This window comes from Misgurnus anguillicaudatus, chromosome 3, assembly GCF_027580225.2.
Source record: "Misgurnus anguillicaudatus chromosome 3, ASM2758022v2, whole genome shotgun sequence".
Taxonomy (NCBI): Eukaryota; Metazoa; Chordata; class Actinopteri; order Cypriniformes; family Cobitidae; genus Misgurnus; species Misgurnus anguillicaudatus.
In genome coordinates this window covers 3,229,178-3,250,179 of record NC_073339.2, presented here as the reverse complement: position 1 = coordinate 3,250,179, position 21,002 = coordinate 3,229,178, and the positions used below count along the sequence as shown (strand labels likewise).

At 37.4% G+C, this 21,002-nt stretch overlaps 1 protein-coding gene across 1 annotated transcript; it reads right to left on the bottom strand.

Annotated features, from left to right (window-relative positions):
- Window positions 1-517: 517 nt before the first annotated feature.
- Window positions 518-2,081, bottom strand: LOC141356136 (4-galactosyl-N-acetylglucosaminide 3-alpha-L-fucosyltransferase 9-like). The gene has a single exon (XM_073860120.1). It carries the CDS (start codon window positions 2,021-2,023, stop codon window positions 920-922), a length of 1,104 nt encoding a protein of 367 aa, XP_073716221.1. The 5' UTR covers window positions 2,024-2,081; the 3' UTR covers window positions 518-919.
- Window positions 2,082-21,002: the final 18,921 nt, after the last annotated feature.

The window sequence follows — 21,002 nt, the reverse complement described above, 5'->3', positions numbered from 1 at the left end:
TAATGATTCTGATTCAAATATGTAAATACTCGATCATAAACATCCCTAAGTACTATTAATTGTTATGTTTAAGCTTCTTAAGGCTGGCGAGAGAAACTACTGATCAATAATCAGACACCCAACCTCATGAGACTCTAACATCTCTTGGTTTTCTTTGGCATAACAAACATGCTTCATAAAGACACAGTTACAGCAACCAGACTGAACACCAAGTCAAGAGCCCAACTAATGAAAACAGTGATCACCATAATGGTGACTTTAAAGAAAATGCTTGTAAAGTCTAGTAAACACATGTTTGTTCTCAGTAAGAACTTTTGTAAATGTATAACAGAAATAAAGTCAAAGTGGTTTATAAGTGAAGATGGCGGTAATGGTGTTTGTGTAAATGTTTAATTCTCCTCTGGTGATATATGGAGATGTTTAATGTTTTGTGTTATTTTTAGTTGATGTTCATCTAAGTCTTTGTGTCTGTAAATGTTTCTGCTCATGTCTTCTCTTTTTTTGTTTATGTTTTCTTTGGTGATTCTGTTTGTTGGCAGCAGGTGTCCATCATTAATGCTTCAGTTTCTGAACTCATTGACTTGATTTCAGGTGGATCATTAGGAAACTAATGTAGGGAATAGTGAATGAGGGTGTAGGGTGTGATTTGGGACGCAGTCTTAAACGGTGGACTCTCAGGGCTGTAAATTCACATTATTCTGAGAACTGATTTTTTACAGAATGCAGAATTTAACAGTATACTTCTGTTTTTGTTAAAAAACAGAATTATACTGTTAAATTTGGCTGTTTTTTAACAGCAATTTTTTACAGTGTATGTACAAAGTCTTCATATGAATGGTATATGGATTCATTTTTTTATTCAAACAGAGATGGTGATAGAGATGCCAAAACTACAGATAGCATCTAATCTGATGTGACGTTAACTGAAAAACCACTCGTAAATATCATGAGCTTCTTTATATTCCCTGTGTTTTCCTACATAATCACAGGCCGTGCAAATAGGCAAAATAAACTCTTGGTTTTGTAATATTAAATGAGGTTGTGCTGAGAAATATCTCCTCCAGTTAAAATACTTGCGATATGCATCATTATTCATGTCCAGATACAAGAGATATTTTGCTAGTGACTTTGCATCTGGGAAGTCGTTCACATGAATAAAGGAGTCACTTGGTACAAACTTTTCATAGTTTTTTCTGGGAGGTCCAAGCACCACAGGTACTGTTCCTACTGACAGAGGTCCATTTAACTTCTCAGTGATGTAGTCCTTGTGAATGGAGTTCTCAAAAGAGAGATAAAATTTGCAGCTAGCTATGGTGGGATAGTAATCCTTATAATCCATGAACGATCCACGTACTTTTCCATAAACGTGTATCTTGATGTACCTTCTAAGTGTTTTATAGTAAGTGATTCTTTCCCGGACACCGGTTGTAAAATTTTTGTTACTTACTATCCAACAGACCAATTTGTCCTTCTTGGGGATTTTAAAATGGTCATCTGGGATCTTTTTGCTGTTTAGTCGTAAACGCACAGGAATGTCAGAGTCCTCTCTATAAGTGAGAGTCAGATTAAACAGGTTTTCAATCCCTGGCACTTTCTTTGTGTTAGTTGGTGATTCTACATTCATCCATATCCACTTTTGAAACGGGGGCCGAGTAGAAGGAGGAAGGTTGGTCAGGTTCTGACAAACAGCCTTATGAAAAACAAGGACAGCATCTGTATTGTTGTAGAGAGATCTGTCGTCGGTCAGCTGACAGCTGTCAATATTGTAAATAGTTTTACAGTCACTCAGATCGAACGTGTAGTTTTCAGGCCAGACCCATAACAACAGTATTGGTTTCTCTTCCTTCGGAGAAGAGAGTTGTGCCTCCGGATTGAGTCTTTCTAAACATTGTTTAGGTGCAGGCAATGGGGTATAAATTCTAGAAGTATAGAAACACATGGGGTATAAAGACACAAAACCAACAACCACCACAATACCAGCTAGACGACACAGCAGAGCTCCAGTTGAACTTGTTCTCAACATTATACGATATTAAAGAAAAAAATATTAGTCTTATGTTAATCTTAACAAACATTTGAAAACAATATAGAATAAGAATATAACATATTTTAAATAGTACTTTGGTAGATAAGCCCTTTGTGTGTGTTTCCTGATAACAATTCACTACTATAATCAAACCCAGCTAGAAATAAAAAGCTCCAAGAACGTTCCCTGAAAGTTCCCGAATGTTCCCAAAAACATTCTGCCAACGTTAAAAACGGCTAGTTTTTTTTAAGTTCTAGGAACGTTTCTGTTGTCTTAACGTTAGAGTAATGTTACATTTTACCATTTTTAAACGTTATGACAATGTCATGTTTTAATGTTCAAACAATGTTTAAAACAACAGCTGTTTATTATATTGACTTGTTTAATTGTTATATAAATGATAGAGAAACATTGCATTTTATTATTTTATAAAACATTATTTCTGTATGCAGTAAATATATTGCTGTAGAAAACTCAATTCACTTACTAGGTTTAGATGTTGATGTTTGTTTCATTTTAAGTCACCCTTATTGTGATTAGTGTTTGTTTTAGTTGGTCTCTTGACACTTGACTTTTTGCTTGCTAGTTTTTCCCTGGTTGTGTTAACTTTGTGTTAATGCACCACATTTATTATGTAAAGTTAATAGTGTATTTCTGTGGTTGTTGGTACATAATGGTAAAGATCATCACCTAATTTATTTACTAATCAAAACTTTATTTTCTGTCAAAAATGTAAATGAGATCCAGCACTTTCACAGCATTTTGTCATTAAGGAGTTTTAGAAACTTTGGACAAAAAATATCTGCTGTATAACTGGGATGCACAAACATCAAGAATCAGACTATGAATCTCAATCATGGTGACAATTAAATGAAAAACTTCATGCTGCAATGCATGCTGGGTATTAACAAATTACAAACCTCATTCAGGACTCCCAGCATGCACTGCGGCATGGATAAATAAGGATTTTTTTAAAAAATTTAATTGTCACCATGGTTGAGATTCATAGTCTGATTCTTGATGTTTGGGCATCCCAACTATACAGTGGATATTTTTGTCCAAAGTTTCTAAAACTCCTTAATGACAAACTGCTGTGAAAGAGCTGGATCTAATATACATTATTGGCAGAAAATAAACTTTTGATTAGTAAATGAACTAGGTGATGATCTTTACCATTATGTAACAACAACCACAGAAATACACTAATAACTTTTCGTAACAAATGTGGTGCATTACCACAAAGTTAACACAACCAGGAAAAAACTAGCAGACAAAAAGTCAAGTGTCAAGAGACCAACTAAAACAAACACGAATCACAATAAGGGTGACTTAAAATGAAACATCAACATCTAAACCTAGTAAGTGAATTGAGTTTTCTACAGCAATATATTTACTGAACATTCAGAAATAATGTTTTCCAAAACAACAAAATGCAATCATTCTCCATCATCCACACAACAACCAAACAAGTCAATATAATAAACAGTTGTTGTTTTAAACATTGTGTGAACATTAAAACATGACATTGTCATAACGTTTAAAAATGGTAAAATGTAACATTACTCTAACGTTCAGACAACAGAAACGTTCCTAGAACTTAAAAAAAACTAGCCGCTTTTAACGTTGGCAGAATGTTTTTGGGAACATTCGGGAACTTTCAGGGAACGTTCTTGGAGCTTTTTATTTCTAGCCGGGAAAGCAGGAATAACAAATACATTTGTATGCAGAAAAAGCTGTGTTCCTAAAGAAGATCATAAATGCATTGTTGCAAGTCTTGAGGTATTTACCACTGCATGAGAAGTGATGTAAGATACCAACCAATCAAAATTATTTTGATTACAGTGACATCATCACAAAGATCGGCAACTCTATCCACACATGCACTAGTTCATCAATATCTTCATTTTTGTTTAAGTAATTCTAAGTAGGGGTGGGAATCATTGCCATCGGATTACAGTTCAGAGGACTGAGATGCGATTATAAAATATATTTTGTTTTTACTTAATCATTGTCGTGTAAACATTGCCTTAGTTTATCCACTTCATTTGCAAGAAAAGCACATTTACCTTTTTCAGACACAGTTGACAGCACTCAGGGTTATCAGGTAATCCTCTTTCAGTCAACGGTAGATTAATACATCGGTTGTGGTGCTCCAGGTGTGTTATGCAATGATTTCTTTGTAGTTTCTGTCGTCTTGGTTTTTTCCAGCATACACCTGACCCCGATGTGTGATGTTGTTTGAGGTAAAAGTCTATTCACTGTGTATTCATCTCTCACCAAATAACTTAACGGATGAGTTACAATGATGAATTCGGGGTCAGACCTTGAGGTGTGACATTTAAAAAGCGCTAAAAGAATGAGATGTACAGTGAAATAAATATGAATGGTGTAACTTAAAACATTACTATATGAACAGAAACTTAAGCTTGAGTCCATTTGTACCATACCCTGAAACAGTCAAATACATTTATCCACTAATTTATATGCAATCTGATCAAATTTATATCCAAAGTGTATTCCGGAACGGAAAGTTTACACCTTTGTCTTCTTTATGCTGGTGCTTCCTATTTCCTGCCATGTGTCATTAAAATGTGAATAAATATATAAATTCAAATTGAGTTATTGAAAAAGTAAGCTACATTGACAAAACATTTTATCAGTTTATCAGGTTAGACATGATTCTGCTTTTGACTTTTCACCTCCATTCAACTGCCAGTTAATGCCAAAAAAGCTTTACAGATTGTTCCAACAAGCTTGACAAGAAAGAGATAATGGCAAACAAAAACACTCTCATGTAGCCTACATGTTCAGACAAGCATTTAATTGTTTACAGAGGTGTCAAATCCATGTGCCAGGAGTAAAAGTCCTCTCCAGTATTTTGTTCCAATCACCTGGATTTAATTAGCAGTTTTTCAGCAGAAGCTGACCTCCTGACTCGTTGGTGTTTTAAGCCCTCAACGAAGCCTTCAAGGCAGCGCTGCCTGGAAGGCACTCCCTGTGCCCCGAGCGTTTCAGCCAATCACAGCACTGGTGCTAGATATTGAGCCTTCCGCCAGCTTCTGGCAGTATGAGCTCACCGTTGGTCAGGTGAGTAGCGCAGATACGGTAAGATAGGAATGTGACTGTGTTTGAATCCAGCTCGAAATGTTTCGAGTGTTTAAGTGACGTGTTTTTGCGTTGTCACATGTCTATGGCAGAAGTTTTTTGTGGTAGTTTCATGTATTGGTTGCTAAATTCTTTTTCCTATTTGCTTGCCATTGTTGCTTGTGATTGGGGTTAGAACAACTTTCTGTTACATAAAATGACATCCTCACCTTAACCCCAACTCCTGGGGCCTCATTTATAAACCGTGCGTACGCACAAATTTGATCGTAAAGTGTGCGTAGGCAAAAATCCACGGCAAAGTCCATATTTATAAAAACTGTCTTGAACGTGGAAAAGTGCTTAGCGCCACGTCAGGGTCTGGGCAGACGTACGCACTTTTGCTTGTCTGATTGCTGCAGGTTTTTGGAAAATAAGCCAATCTTGCTGCTCGAAAATTGGGTTTAAACGTTGAGAAGTGCTCCTTTATATGTCTGTGACATTAATTAGGCATCGTTTAAAGGTGGAGATCTGAAACTGCTCAGCTGCGCACAAGTTCAAGTTCATTTGCGATTGATAGATTTGAAAGGGGTACGCGCGTTTTCTGCGCGTACGTTCGGTTTATGAATCACACGTACGCATTTTTGTTAAATGATCGTAAGATCAAATGTAGGATGGTTTTTACTCAGCATTTTATAAATGAGGCCCTGGGTTATTCTGTTAAATAAACATATAAACCAATGCTTAAAATGACATCCGCATTTATGCCAAACGCAACTTTATCCTCGCATGAAAACATTCTAAAAATTAGACAAAAGCCACAAATCTAAGCCCCAAGCAACAATGGTAAAAAAATAGGAAAAACAATTGCCCAACCAATACATGAAACTGGCACAAAAAAATTGTGGTATGGACATGTGAAAACGCAATAACACATCCCTTAAACGCTGAAAACATTTCGAGCTGAACTCAAATACAGTCACATTCCTATCTTACCGTATATGCGCTACTCACCTGACCAACGGTGAGCTCATACTGCCAGAAGCTGGCGGAAGGCTTAATATCTAGCACCATTGCTGTGATTGGCTGAAACGCTCGGGGCACAGGGAGTGCCTTACAGGCAGCGCTGCCTTGAAGGCTTCGTTGAGGGCTTAAAACACCAACGAGTCAGGAGGTCAGCTCCTGCTGAAAAACTGCTAATTAAATCCAGGTGATTGGAACAAAATACTGGAGAGGACTTTTACTCCTGGCACATGGATTTGACACCTCTGATTGTTTATACTGTAAAATATTAGTTTTTAAAATCCTACATCTTGCAAGATAAAGCAGGTTTATATTTTGTATATTGGCTATAGAGAAAATCTTATATATATATATATATATATATATATATATATATATATATATTTATACAACAGTTCTTTCTGGTTCTCGAATCTGATTGGCTAAGAGCTATGTGATATTGTGCTAATATCGGCACTGTAACCGCTTCACCTTTCGTATCATTCCGCCACCTAGTGAATGGAGGTCCTAAGCAGGCTCATCTCTGAATGGAAAAACACAGACGCACTGTTTTGAATCACTCTCCGTGTATCTCACTAGTTTACTAGCTCATAAATCAGTCTGTGAATCCCCAATCCGAAGTTATTATTGGATGTTACGTTAAAGTTAATGGGAGAAATGTCTTGTCACATCGTGTGGACGATTAACACTTGGAAAGAGGAATATAAACACTCGTTTTTTTTCTGGAGCTATATATCATCAGAACGCGAAAACACCGTGGAACTGCAGGTAAGCACCGCAGCTTTTAAATGTGGACATTGATCATTTACTTTATCGTGACGTGACTATTAAAACATGTTATGAGATATCGCCACTGATATATTTATAAGCAGCATGCAAAAACATCTCTCTGACACTTATAAAAAACCGTTTTATATAGTACTGACAAGAACAAAGTTTAATAATAATAATCGAGTGCTCGTATCACGTTAAGAATAAATGAGAAAGCAATAGTAACGTTATACAAGTAGTTTTATTAACTTTTACCTCGCGCCAAAACAATAACAACACAAAATACACTAAATATGAATAAAAAAACAAGTAATAGTTTGATCATGACACCAAATACTGCTGATTTGATCTCATTTTGACGATCATAAACAAACAAGGCCAACATGAGAGCCAGGGTATCTCTGTCAGAGATGTAGCCCAGAGAGGGCGGTGGTCAGCGGGGTGAGTGAACACTGATGTCCGCTCATGCTTTGGTTCTCATTCGTACCGAATCTCACTAAGCAAACGTTCAAACAGGCGCTATCTTTACTAATCGACTGCAGATTTAATTATAATACATATACATTCTCGACTGAACTAATCTTAAAACTACACTTTGTGACCAAGAAACGGTAATATAAAGTAACGGCTTTTCCGTCCATTGAGTTGGTATGAGCTTCAAAGCAGCCGAAAGTTTTACCTGTCATTCTGGCCGCCCTCAAATCCGTGGCGGAAGAAGTAGTTCTCAAACAAAGAGGCTTTTAAAATAACTCCGTTGTTGTTTTCTAGTTTTCGTTTTTCAAACGTGTGCCGTCGAACTGTTGTATAAAAGCAATATCGCTCTCGGAGTCGTGTGATATAGCTCTATATCATCACGGCTGTGATTGCCTCCGGCACTCGGCCTATGGCCTCGTGCCTCTGGCCTAATCACAGCCGTGATGATATAGAGCTATATCACACTCCTACTCGAGCGATATTGCTTAAATATATATATAAGCAATACGGCCTCGTGCCTCTGGCCTAATCACAGCCGTGATGATATAGAGCTATATCACACTCCTACTCGAGCGATACTGCTTTTATACAACAGTTTGACGGCACACTTTTGAAAAACGAAAACTAGAAAACAACAACGGAGTTATTTTAAAAGCCTCTTTGTTTGAGAACTACTTCTTCCGCCACGGATTTGAGGGCGGCCAGAATGACAGGTAACACTTTCAGCTGCTTTGAATCTCATAATAACTCAATGATTTTCAAAGATTTATTATAAAAACGGATTATTTTTTCCACAAAATGCAATAAATTCATGACAAGTTTTTATTCAAAATGCTATAAATCTATTGAATCAATAGCCTATATAAATGTGCATTCATCTTTGCCATGTTATATTCATTTAGTTCACTAGTTGTACACACTAATTAAAAATATAAACATTAATGTTATTATTCAAAACACTTACTTTGTCATATTACCATTGCGGTTACGTCTTCGCTTAACGTCTTTCACAGCGATCATCTGTAAAATGTTTTTGGTCCTGCTCGATTTTCGTTGACTATGAGTAAAATAATGGAAAGTTTTTCATAAGATCCTCTGGGGTCAATGTGTTAGCATGAGAAGCTTGATGCTGTCGGGAGAACAAGCACCCGTCTCCCGAGTGCCTCTCAGGGAAAATATTATATGTTGATGGCTTACGTTTCTTTCCCATCACAGAAAACCATCACAGGTTTATCAATGCAATTAAAGTATTATTTTGTTTTGTTTGTTGATCACGTAGTACAAAGTAGATGAGGAAAACCAGGGGCCCGTACCATGAAAATGGTTAAACAAACTCAGGGTTACAGGATTAGTTTCAGGTTGACAAAGCCAAGCCAATGTTCAGGCCTTGTTGGTACAAGCTATTTTCATGGTACCCAAAACCCAGGATTTGCACAAACTAATCCTAAACAAAGCTGGCTAACCAACTAAACCGGCTTCATGGTATAGGCCCCAGGACTCCGTGTACTCAGCGCGTCCGCCATTGTTTGTTTACATTGCGTGAACGGTGGGCTGTAATATCAGAAATGGAGTTATTGCGTTCTGTAAAAAAGGGGGAGTGGCGTTTGTCGCATTTTGGGAAAAAAGGGAGAAAAGATGACAGAATAACACGGCGGATATTGGATTTTGCGTAAAATTAAAAATTTACTTTTAACTACTGACCTGATATAATGCTGATTTTGGCAGTAACTCATTTTTTTCAAAAATGGCGTTTATTGCGTTTTGGAACCAAACTCTTCATATATATATATATATATATATATATATATATATATATATATATATATATATATATATATATATATATATATATTAATATATAGACAGAATGTATTCCATATTCATACAACAGTTTATGTTTCTGGGTCTTCCTATGGTAGGACACCTGCTGCTACAGCAGTGGTTCTCAATCCTGGTCCTGGAGGCCCACTGCTCTGCACATTTTGTATGTTTCTCTTATCTGATGGACAATGGGATCTCTGCTAATGAGCTGATGATTTGAATCAGCTGTGTTAAACAAGGGAGACACACAAAATGTGCAGAGCAGTGGGCCTCCAGGACCAGGATTGAGAACCACTGTGCTACAGATACATCCTACCAGAGGCGGACAATCCATGTTCCATGAGTAAAAGTCCTCTCCAGTATTTTGTTCCAATCACCTGTATTTGCTAATAAGCACAGTTTTTCAGCAGGAGGTGACCTCCTGGCTCATTGGTGTTTTAAGCCCTCAACGAAGCCTTCAAGGCAGTTCGAGCTCACCATTGGTCAGGTGAGTAGCGCAGATATGGTTAGATAGGAATATGACTGTTTATGAATTCAGCTCGAAATTTTAATGACGTGTTTTCACATCTTCATGTGTCTGTGGCACGACTTTCTTTTTGTGCCAGTTTCACGTATCCGTTAGGCAGTCGTTTATCCTTTTTTCAAACCATTGTCGCTAAGGATTGGGGTTAGATTTGTGGTTTTCCTCTCATTTCTTTTTTCGGCTGATTTTGCGCCAGGATAAATTTGGATGTCATATAATGCATTGGTTTATATGTTTATTTGTCAGAATTTTGAACTGTTTTTGGTTGTGGTTGTGGTTAGAGTTGGGTTATGGTGAGGATGTAATATTCTGTAACAGAAAGTTGTTTTAACCCCAATCCCAAGCAACAATGATAAGAAAATAAGAAAAACAGTTGAGTAACCAATATGTGAAACTGGCACGAAATAGAAAGACGTGTCACAGACACGTGGAAACAAGTCACTTAAACCCTCAAAACATTTAGAGCTAAATTCAAATTCAGTCACATTCCTATCTACCATATCTGCGCTACTGTGTGTGTGTGTGTGTGAAAGTGAGAGTATTCAAATAAAAACCCAGAGTTAGCTATACAATTATACAGTGTTTTTAGGTCTGTGTATAACCGTTTTGTGACAATTTCATGTTTTAATGTTCTCTCAATGTTCATTTTGTATAATTTAAGAAAAAAAATCGTATTATGTAAATGATAGAGAAACATTACATTCTATTATTTTAGAAACTGTTATAAAACAATATTTCTGAATTGTTGTTAGGTTTAGATGTTGGTTTTGTTTCATTTAAAGTCAACATTGTTATCTATGTTTGTTTTACTCCCTGATAGCCACTGGATGCTGTAACGGAACAGGACCGCAACCGCAAAACGATAGAGCCGGACTCGTTCCTGAGTCCAAACGTACATCGGGCCGAAGCCGTTTCTGGTCTGTTTTTCGGGGTTGTTGCGGACAGTAAAAGTCTTGTCCAGTATTTTGTTCCAATCACCTGGATTTGCTAATTAGCACAGTTTTTCAGCAGGAGATGACCTCCTGACTCGCTGGTATTTTAAGCCCTCAACGAAGCCTTCAAGGCAGCGCTGCCTGGAAGGCACTCCCGGTGCCCCGAGCGTTTCAGCCAATCATAGCACTGGTGCTAGATATCGAGCCTTCCGCCAGCTTCTCGCAGTTTGAGCTCACCATTGGTCAGGTGAGTAGCGCAGATATGGTAAGATAGGAATGTGACGGTAATTGAATTCAGCTCAAAATGTTTTGAGCATTTATGTGACCTGTTTCTGTGTTTTCACGTGTCCGTGGGCATGACTTTCTTTTTTGTGCCAGTTTCACGTATTGGTTGATACATTTTTTTCTTATTATCTTACAATTGTTGCTTGGATTTTAACAACTTTGTTACATAAAATGACATCCTCACCCTAACCCAACTCTAACCCCAAGCGAAAACAGTTTAAAATTCTGACAAAAAACATAACCAATGCTTAAAATGACGTCCGCATTATGCCAAACCCAATTTTATCCTCACGCGAAAACAGTTTAAAAATCAGACGAAAACCACAAATCTAACCCCAATCCCATGCAACGATGGCTTGAAAAAAGGAAAAATTGAGTAAACATTACTGACGCTGCGTCCGAAACCAGCTACTTCCAAACTATATAGTAGGCAAAGTAATGCTTTTTGCATACTATATAGTATGGTACAGTGGCGGTTCTACACGGAGGCCAAGGGTGGCCCGTGCCTCTGTAGACATGTCCCTGGCCACCCCTGTGGCCACCCCGTGCTGACCAAATTAAAAAGTATACATTTATTTTGATTTTACATGCGAGCACCAAAAGCGGAACTAATGTGACGCAACGTTCTAAACGGGCAAATTAGAACGGCGCACCCAACCACTGTAGCTGGCTGCAGGTGCTGCTCAGCGAGTGTCTCAATTCGTTCTCAATCGCCTGATGTTGAGAATGTGTATGCAGATTTGGGCACTGGTAAGGACTCTAGCTCACTTCACATTGGGACACAGTTCACTTGTTCTCCTGTGACGTGGCTGCTTAAGCGCGGTGATCATTCACAGCTGTTACTCATCAACAACCGGCAAAACCAACATCTCGCTAACTTTTTAAAGTTTACACATTGTAAAAAGCGCTGTTATTATGCTCTAACATATACGTGCATACAATTGGAGGAATAAAATTAAATGTTACATATAAAATATTTTACAATTTAAAATAAATATTATTTTAAATACTGATTAGATTGTGGTCCCTAACTGTCTAGCAATGTGTGTTTATATGTAAACTAAAACAAATGTTTGTCTTTATAAAAGTTTGCATTTCATAAAGTTTATTGAGTAGGCTCGGATGATTTTCGGTTGGGGGGCTTTAGAAAAGAGCCCAGCTCCCCATTGCACCTGCACTCACTCTTTTATTAAATAAATATTTATATGATTGTAAAGTAAAATAAAGTTGTACGGGGCAGTTTCCCGGCAAGGGATTAGACTAGTCCTAGACTAAAGTAAATGTAAGAGCTGTCCAAACGGAAAACAACTTGCAATGCCATATCTTAAAACCCTGCTGAAAAAAACTGCATCAAACCAGCATGGGAATTATGCTGGTCTATGCTGGTTTGATGCTGGTTTAGCTGGTGGTCACCAGCATACCAGCACCAAAACACAACATATGCTGGTCTTGCTGGTATGCTGTTTTTTTCAGCAGGGAATACACCAGTGCCCTTTGTTTTGCTTCAAAATGCACACAAGTAATGTATTTAGTAAGGCATGTTTGTTAAAACTAGTTATATTTCCTAATTAAACTACGGCCTAGTCCTGTCTTAAACTAATTCCTGTAACCACCCCTAAAATCTTTAAATATAATTTCTTGCCATTTTTTTATGTGCCCCTCTGGAAAAACACTGGCCCCTCCTTGGCCCCCCTAGTGAAATTTGTCTAGAACCGCCACTGGTATGGTAGTAGGTGATTTCGGACGCAGCATGAAACTGGCACGAAAAAAAAGGGGTGTTGTGAACATGTGAAAACGCAGAAACACATCACTTAAACAATCAAAAATTTCAAGTTGAATTCAAAAACAGTCACATTCCTATCTTACCATATTTGCGCTACTCACCTGACCAACGGTGAGCTCGAACTTCCAGAAGCTGGCGGAAGGCTCGATATCTAGCACCAGTGCTGTGATTGGCTGAATAGCACGTGGAGTGCCTTCCAGGCAGCGCTGCCTTGAAGGCTTCGTTGAGGGCTTAAAACACCAATGAGTCAGGAGGTCACCTCCTGCTGAAAAACTGTGCTGATTAGCAAATCCAGGTGATTAAAACAAAATACTGGAGAGGACTTTTACTCATGCCACATGGATTTTACACCTCTGGTTGCGGATATGTCCCAGCGCCGATCCAGCACCGATCCAGCACCGCCTGATCGTCAGTATCGGCTCAGATTCGTATTGCAGATCTGGACCAAATTAGTGTCAGATACAGCTAACGTCTTTTGGTTATATATGGGAAAAATGATCTGGGCCAGATCTGTAAAATGACATAAATACTGAACTGATGGCAGTTAGATGTTTAAGCTGAAACCTCTATCTGGCACGGATCTGGTTAACAATCAGAAAACGTCTCTAAGATAGAAACGAAGGCAAGGGGCTTAAAACGGATCCGGGCCAAATGTAATTGCTATCTGGGCTGGTATCTAAACCTAAATATCTAAACCTAATAAGTGCAAGGTTTTCTACAGCAATATTTTTAGAGAACATTCAATAATAATGTTCAATAACAGTTTTAAAATAAAAGAATATAATGTTTCTTTATCATTACATAAACACCAAAAAATTACTTTAAATAAATTAAATGAATAATGTTGGCATATAACGTAATTAGGAACTTTCAATGAACGTTCTTAGAACTTTTTTTCTGTTAGCTGGCAAAAAACTTGATAGACAGAAAAGCTGACATGTTTTTGCTGAGAACATGGTCAGTTCTTCTTCTTTTTTTTAGCACACATCCTTATTTTTTTAAATGAAGCAGTGACACTCAAGGTCAGAAAGAGTGTGAGAAAGGAAGTTTATTTCTGCAGGTTCAGGAGTGTTAACTGACAAATTTATTATCATAAATAATTTCTAGTTTGCAAACAATAGAATAATTTGTGATGTTCCAGACAGGGTGTTATTTTTTTCTATACACATTATAAATACTTGAGACCAGAATGAGAGCATTGATTCAGAGATTCACTTTGTGATAACTGCTCCCAAGATAGCAAAACTTCATGGGTTCATGGGTTCAAACCCACGCAGAAACCACGTGAGCTCACATGATGGTCACACTGACATCACGCTATTCTCATACTGCGATACAGTGACAGTGAGAGTAATATGTGAGCTCACTGTAGTGATGGCAGAAACTAAGCTTTTCGAAACTTCGAATCAATTGAACCAATTGCTTCGAAAATTGATTCAGTTTTTCGAAGCAGTTCGAAACCCACACATGCTGGCGACCCCTGCTGGTGAAAATACTGTAAAAGCAGATGTGCCCAAACATTTTACACTTTTTTTACAAAATAATAGCAAGATTTTTATTGAAATATGTTAAAAAAATGATTTAACTTAATTAAGACAAAGTTAAAAGTGTATTATGTGTTTTTAGTTTTATTTAGGGCAAACATGATTAAAACTAACTACCCTTTTAATTATGCACATTTTTGTCATTAAATCGGTCTATAAACAAAAAGTAGACAACATGGCAGTGTTATTAGTCAGAAGGATAAATGTTTTATGAACTTAATAATAAAACTGACCCGAGTTCATATTAGACACTGGTCATGTGATCAACTCCCCCTAGTGGTGAGCCATCGGATTTTCGAAACGTTTCGAAACAGTTATGACGTAATGAAGCCTCGTTTGCTAAATTCACGTGACTTGGGCCAGTTTGAAACAAGCTCCGAACCACTGATTCGAAACAAAAGATTCGTAAATGTTTCGAAGCCTCATGAAGCAGTGGTTCGAAAACGGCCATCACTAGCTCACTGTGAATTCAAAATGTGAGCAGGTTGAGAGAAGGCAGTTCAGGGGCCTCATTTATAAAATGCTGAATATAAAATCATTTAACAAAAATGCATATGTTTGATTCATAAACTGAAAGTACGCGCAGAAAACGCGCGTACCCCTTTCAAATCTATAAATCGCAAATGAACTTGAACTTGTGCGTGCAGCCGAGCAGTTTCAGATCTCCGCCTTTAAACGATGCCTAATTAATGTCATAGACATATAAAAGAGTGCTTGTTAATGTTTAAATCCAATTTCAAACAACAAGAATAGCTTATATTTACAAAAACCTGCAGCAATCAGATAAGCAAAAGTGCGTACGTCTGCTCAGACCCTGACGTGGCGCTAAGCACTTTTCAACATAAAAGACAGTTTTTATAAATATGGACTTTAGATTTTGTGTACACACACTTTACGATTAAATCTGTGCATTCGCACGCTTTATAAATGAGGCCCCAAGTCTTAGGAGGTTAAAATAAACTGGATATTTTAAAAAGGCCATGGCATAAAAATCTGACTTTTTCCATGTTTAACTGCTATAATTGTGTCCCCAGTGCTTCTATCAACCTAGAAAATTGGATAAAGATCAAGCCAGTAACCTAGTTTTGGTAAACCATTCTCTGCAAGCACGTGAAAAATTAGGTCATTTAAATTTGGCTACCCTATTATAATAATACTGCCCATTAATCTGCCCTATCCAACCACTGCACTGCCATTTAGTGCAGAGGAAAGAGAGAGAGACAGAAAAAAATAAATTACAGCAGAACTGAGTTTCAATTGTAACAAACACATTTTTGTTCAGACCCAATAAGAATTTTAACATGCTATAATAAATTTACTGTGGGGTTTTTTGAGCTAAAATTTCATATATACACTTTGGGGACTTATTTTACATCTAAAAAATCTTATAATCCCTTTAAAAGGTTAAGATATTTTTTAAAGTCAATTGAACGCAAAGGAAAGTCTGTTGCACACATAATTGTGCTGACTGCATTTTGACCTTAGTCTTGGGGCAGAAAAGCAAGAAAGGAAGTACAGTATTTGCAGAAAGAAGTGACACGTGAATAAAAACGAAATAGCGGTAATAAAAGCACACACATACTAACTATTTTCTTTCTCTTCCTATTTCACAAACCCCCAGTACCTTGTGATGGAGCTGCAAGTCATGACCTCGACTGCTCGTCTCCTAGAACAGTTCTTAACTTCAGTCCTTGCCCCCCCTCCCAGAATGTTTTAGATGTCTCCATCATGTCAAGTATCCCGTTTTGGCTGGGAAAGTCCCGTATTTACCCTTCTTTCCCGCCATCCTCCCGAATTAGTATTTTCCCGTAAATCTGACGTATTTGCCCTGCATTACTAAAAAATAATAATACCCCGGGTGTGGGAAAAAAATACATTCCCAATCTGAGCTCTGTCACTATAGCCTCCAGATAACTGCCACCTACAGGTACTCAGATAATGATTGACAACGGAAAAAACAGACTGATGATCAGGCCCGGATTAAGAATTTGGAGGCCCCTGGGCACAATGTCTTGTAGGCCCCCCCACGCACACAATTAAATTGTATATAAATATTGTATGGTTATTTTTGTTAGAAACACAGTTTTTGTTGCAAGCAGGGACCTGCACAGAGACCTGCACAGAGGGCAGATGCTCAAGTGAAAAAAGGGCACTTCTCTTAGGCCTAATTCTTATTTAACAAAAGATAAAATATATTGACACAACTTCCTTTATTACCAACCAAGGAGAGGGTAGACAGTTTTACTAATAATGTGTTTGTTAATTTTGCACATGTAAATCTTTTTAATTCTTTTGGTGTTAAAATAACACATCTTGACACTAAACTAAAAAAGGAGGGTTGCTGCTATATTGTTAATTTCACAAGCCCGGCCGGCTCCGTTTGACACATACGCAGTATAAATGATTTCTTATACAAATGATTACTTTACCAGGCTGTCAGAGCAGCACTGATTCGCGTCATTTACAGGACATTCACAAATTCAGGATAGATGAAGAAAAGTAATGGACTGTCTGATAAATCACCTGTACACTGCTGCTTTTCTCACTCATTCTGCACTTAAACTATGAAGACTACTGCCACCCACAGTCCGCTTGATTCAGAGCGAGGGTTATTTGCAATTAAATAGTTAATCTAAATAATTAACAATTAGATTTCACAGCACTGGTGTTAGATATCGAGCCTTCTGCCAGATTCTGGCAGTTCGAGCTCACCGTTGGTCAGGTGAGTAGCGCAAATATGGTAAGATAGAAATGTGACTGTATTTATATTCAGCTCGAATGTTTTGAGCGTTTAAGTGACGTGTTTCCTTGTTTTCACGTGTCATGCCAGTTTCACATATTGGTTACTCAATTATTTTTCCTTTTTTCAAACTCTTGTTGGTTGGGGTTAGATTTGTGCATTTTGTCTGATTTTTAAATTGTTTTCGCGCCAGGATAAAGTTGGGTTTGGCATAAATGCGGATGTCATTTTAAGCATTGGTTTATATTTTAATTTGTCAGAACTTTAAACTGCTTTCGCTTGGGGTTAGAGTTTGGTTAGGATGTCATTTTATGTAACAAAGTTGTTTTAACCCCAATCCCAAGCTACAATGGTAAGAAAATTAAACTGGCACACAAAAGTCATGCCACGAAAACATGGAAACACATTCTCTTAAATGCTCTAAACATTTCGAGCTGCATTCAAATACAGTCATATTCCTATCTTAACATATCTGTGCTACTCACTGGACCAACGGTGAGCTCGAACTGTTAGAAGCTGGCGGAAGGCTCGATATCTAGCACCAGGGCTGTGATTGGCTAAAATGCTCGGGGCACAGGGAGTGCCAGGCAGTGCTGCCTTGAAGGCTTCATTGAGGGCTTAAACCAACAACGAGCCAGGAGGTCACTGCTGAAAAACTGTGCTAATTAGCAAATCCATGTGATTGGAACAAAATAATGGAGAGGACTTTTACTCATGGCACATGGATTTTACACCTCTGTCAATAACAATAGAGGGTGCAAGCGTGATATTGATTCAATGTGATTAACATTGACAAATCAACAAGTTTTAACATTTCTTCAGTGGTTGCTTGCTATTTTGGTTTACTGCGCAGTGACACAAGTAATTACTGTAAAGAGATCACCATGTAGGACAGGTGGACAAGTTTTGTTTTTGGAGCTGGACCATAAAACAATAAAAAACACATTCTGTGTCTATTTTTGAGAGACGTGTTGTCTCTCTCCACAGGGGTCACAGATACCCAGGAACTGATCTGTATTTCACCCCCTCTCTCTTCTCCTTTAAGGTTTTGGTTACTGGAAATATACTAAACACATGTAACATTGGATATATCATATGTTGTGATGCTACAAAGGTTTCATCTTCATGTTTGGTGTTGTTTTAAAGGTCATGGTGCGATGGTTAAAAAGGTCTAATTTCTATAATGTTAAGAGAAAGTATATCAAAGTTTAAAACTTAAGACATAATCTGTACTTCTGTGATGGGTGTCAACTCATGAGGAGATCTAGATTACAGATGGTTAACAGTCCCATTTGGTGCTCCTTCAGGTCACGAGAACCGACCAACCAAATCCTGTTTTGAGATTTTATTATTCTTTGTCTCATTCTGTGTATATAAGGTGGCTTGGCAAGAGACTCTGGGAAGTATTCTTTAGCAAGAATCTTCCCCACACTTTGTGTGTGTGTATTCAGACATTATGGAAGTATTCTTTAGCAAGAATCTTCCCCACACTTTGTGTGTGTATATTCAAACATTATGGGAGAAATCTTTAACAGAATCTTCTTACACCGTTTTGGGTATATTATATTCATGATGGAAGTACTCTGTAGCCAGAGTGTCTATTGCCAGGTATGACTTTGTAACTTTTGCAACTGTTGATCATTTTAATTAATTGGAATTGAATCAAATTCTGTATGATATTGTTTAATTTATGTTTGAAGCTGAAACCTGCCTGGTATAATAAATTGTTACATTTGATTCATCTGAATTCTTCAGGAATTGTATTGATTTATTTTAATTCTTTCAGAAATTATTATTTCCAGTAGATTAGAAGGAGTCTGATATTACCGCAAAATAAGTATGTCATGATATGTACACACTGGTGTTTTGATGTTGGATGGAGCAGGTAGCACATTCACCAGGACTCTCAGATTTATGTCTATCACCTGCCTTAGCAAGTTGCATGATCGTGACTAAAGTAACTATTTTTATGATCGGAGCAAGCATGGGGCGGCCAGACATAAAAATATTAGTTTACCCGGCAACCTCTGACTAAGATCAGAATTGGCAATTTTGTGTCCGTGAGATGTACGCAAACGGCCGGCGTATATCCTGTGCGATATCGGGTCCCTAATGAACGAATAATTAAGACTATGGGAATATATAAATAATCAAACATCTAAATTATGATCAACAGATAATTGGAATAATGCACAAAATTCTTAATATATTAAATTGGAGTCAGATTATAATTTAAACACAGAGATCAACGAAATTAATTTAATCATGATATGGAATTATTCTTCTAGAAGCGCTGAGGAAGGAACGAACACGAGACCCCTCACCCACTCCACTTGCATCCGTCGTTGGGCTTGTGGGTGGTACCTTACAGCTTGGTGACCCCGACGTGATGACGTATACCACAGGATTCTGGTGACGTAGTACACCCGAAAGAGTGACGTGGTACTCCAGGAAGCTTTCCAGCGCGACATTTCAACAATAACAGAGTATTCCATTCATCGCAAAATAGGAGGTTTAAACGTCTACTTTTCTGTGTGCAGCTGTGTTGGTAAGTTGATTTTATTTGCCTATTAGAAATGTTGAGGGTGAACATAAACGCACCCGTATGTTGTAGAATGGGACGTTAAACTCCCATTGAAAGTCCGGAGAAATCCGGTTAGGCATGACAATTGGAATAACAACACAGCTGTCAGAGAAATAATAACATTGCGGATAAGGAAATAATATATTTCCTCGCGCTTCGAATCAAACATCATCTCCTGTGTTTACACTCAGTAGGAGTGAATATTACATGGACTAATGATTAAATGTTATCGTGGTACATTACGCAAAGTCGTAAATTTGAGTCTAAAAGTGGAAACATCGCGTGGCGATTATCTATTTGCTTCTTGGAAAGATCTCGCAATTAAATCGGAAAACCATAAAGTATTAGCGAATATCCGTGAATAATAAAAGTCCAGTCGGATGACAAAACTCCGTGCCCAAGTCAATGCGTCCATGTATGTAAACACACCAGCTCAAAACAAGCGATAATAACTCTGTTAATGGAAATACACAGCGTGACAACAGCAGTGTAGAGTAGGATAAATTCTTTTTCAGCAAATCAAAGAGCTTTTGTTGGTTAAAGCAACAAAAGATAAATTTAAAATGGATTAACATCTTCCAAATTGTATTCTGGTTCTCAAATAAGGGTTAACATTGAATTAATACAGTAATAACTACATTTAAACTCCCTGGATGAGATTTTATGTTGTTCACAGCACATGTGCAACATTTAAAGGAACAAAATCCTTCAGAACAAGAATTAACTTAAATAAAGGATGTTATATACATTTAAACTACAGTGTAAGTTAAGGTGTTTGCATATGAGAAGTGAATTTCGGGATTACATGATTGATATGACAAGAGCAAATGTTTGTATTAATCTTTTTAGGATCAGTAAATGCAGTAAACTATACAGTTTACATACTATACATGATGAGTTAAGAAGATAATTGTAATTATGGAGAATGAAGGAGAGATGGAAGTGTATAAATGATTGAAGGCAGCATTGTTGGGGTTAGAGGTACAGTGCATGCAGAGTGGAACTAAATGTTGGATATTAAGCAAGTAGGGAGATAGAGATTTGTAACAAATCGATTGATATGGAATGATTAGGAGTGATTTTGTTAAAGAACACTCAGAACTGGATAAGTGTAGATAGAATGGAACCAGGAAGTTTTGTTACAATTCCTTAATTAATGCAGGATTTCTCATTGTGTAAGTAAGGTAAATTGAGCTAAAGCTTTGACTGATGCACAGCAAAATAATGATGAAACTGCTAAAATGGTCAATAAAACACCTGTGATCAGAAAGTTTCACCACTGAGATCAAAGGGCTTTAACCCCCTCTCAGAAAAGATCTGCTGTTTCTCCTTGTTTCAAGGGTAATATTTTAGCTTGGTTGTAACAAATAAAATACATCATTATTTTCTGTGAATCAATCAAAGTGATTTAAGGC

Excerpts from the sequence above, each read along its gene's own strand:
- LOC141356136 (XM_073860120.1), bottom strand. The coding sequence starts at position 2,023 with ATGTTGAGAACAAGTTCAACTGGAGCTCTGCTGTGTCGTCTAGCTGGT.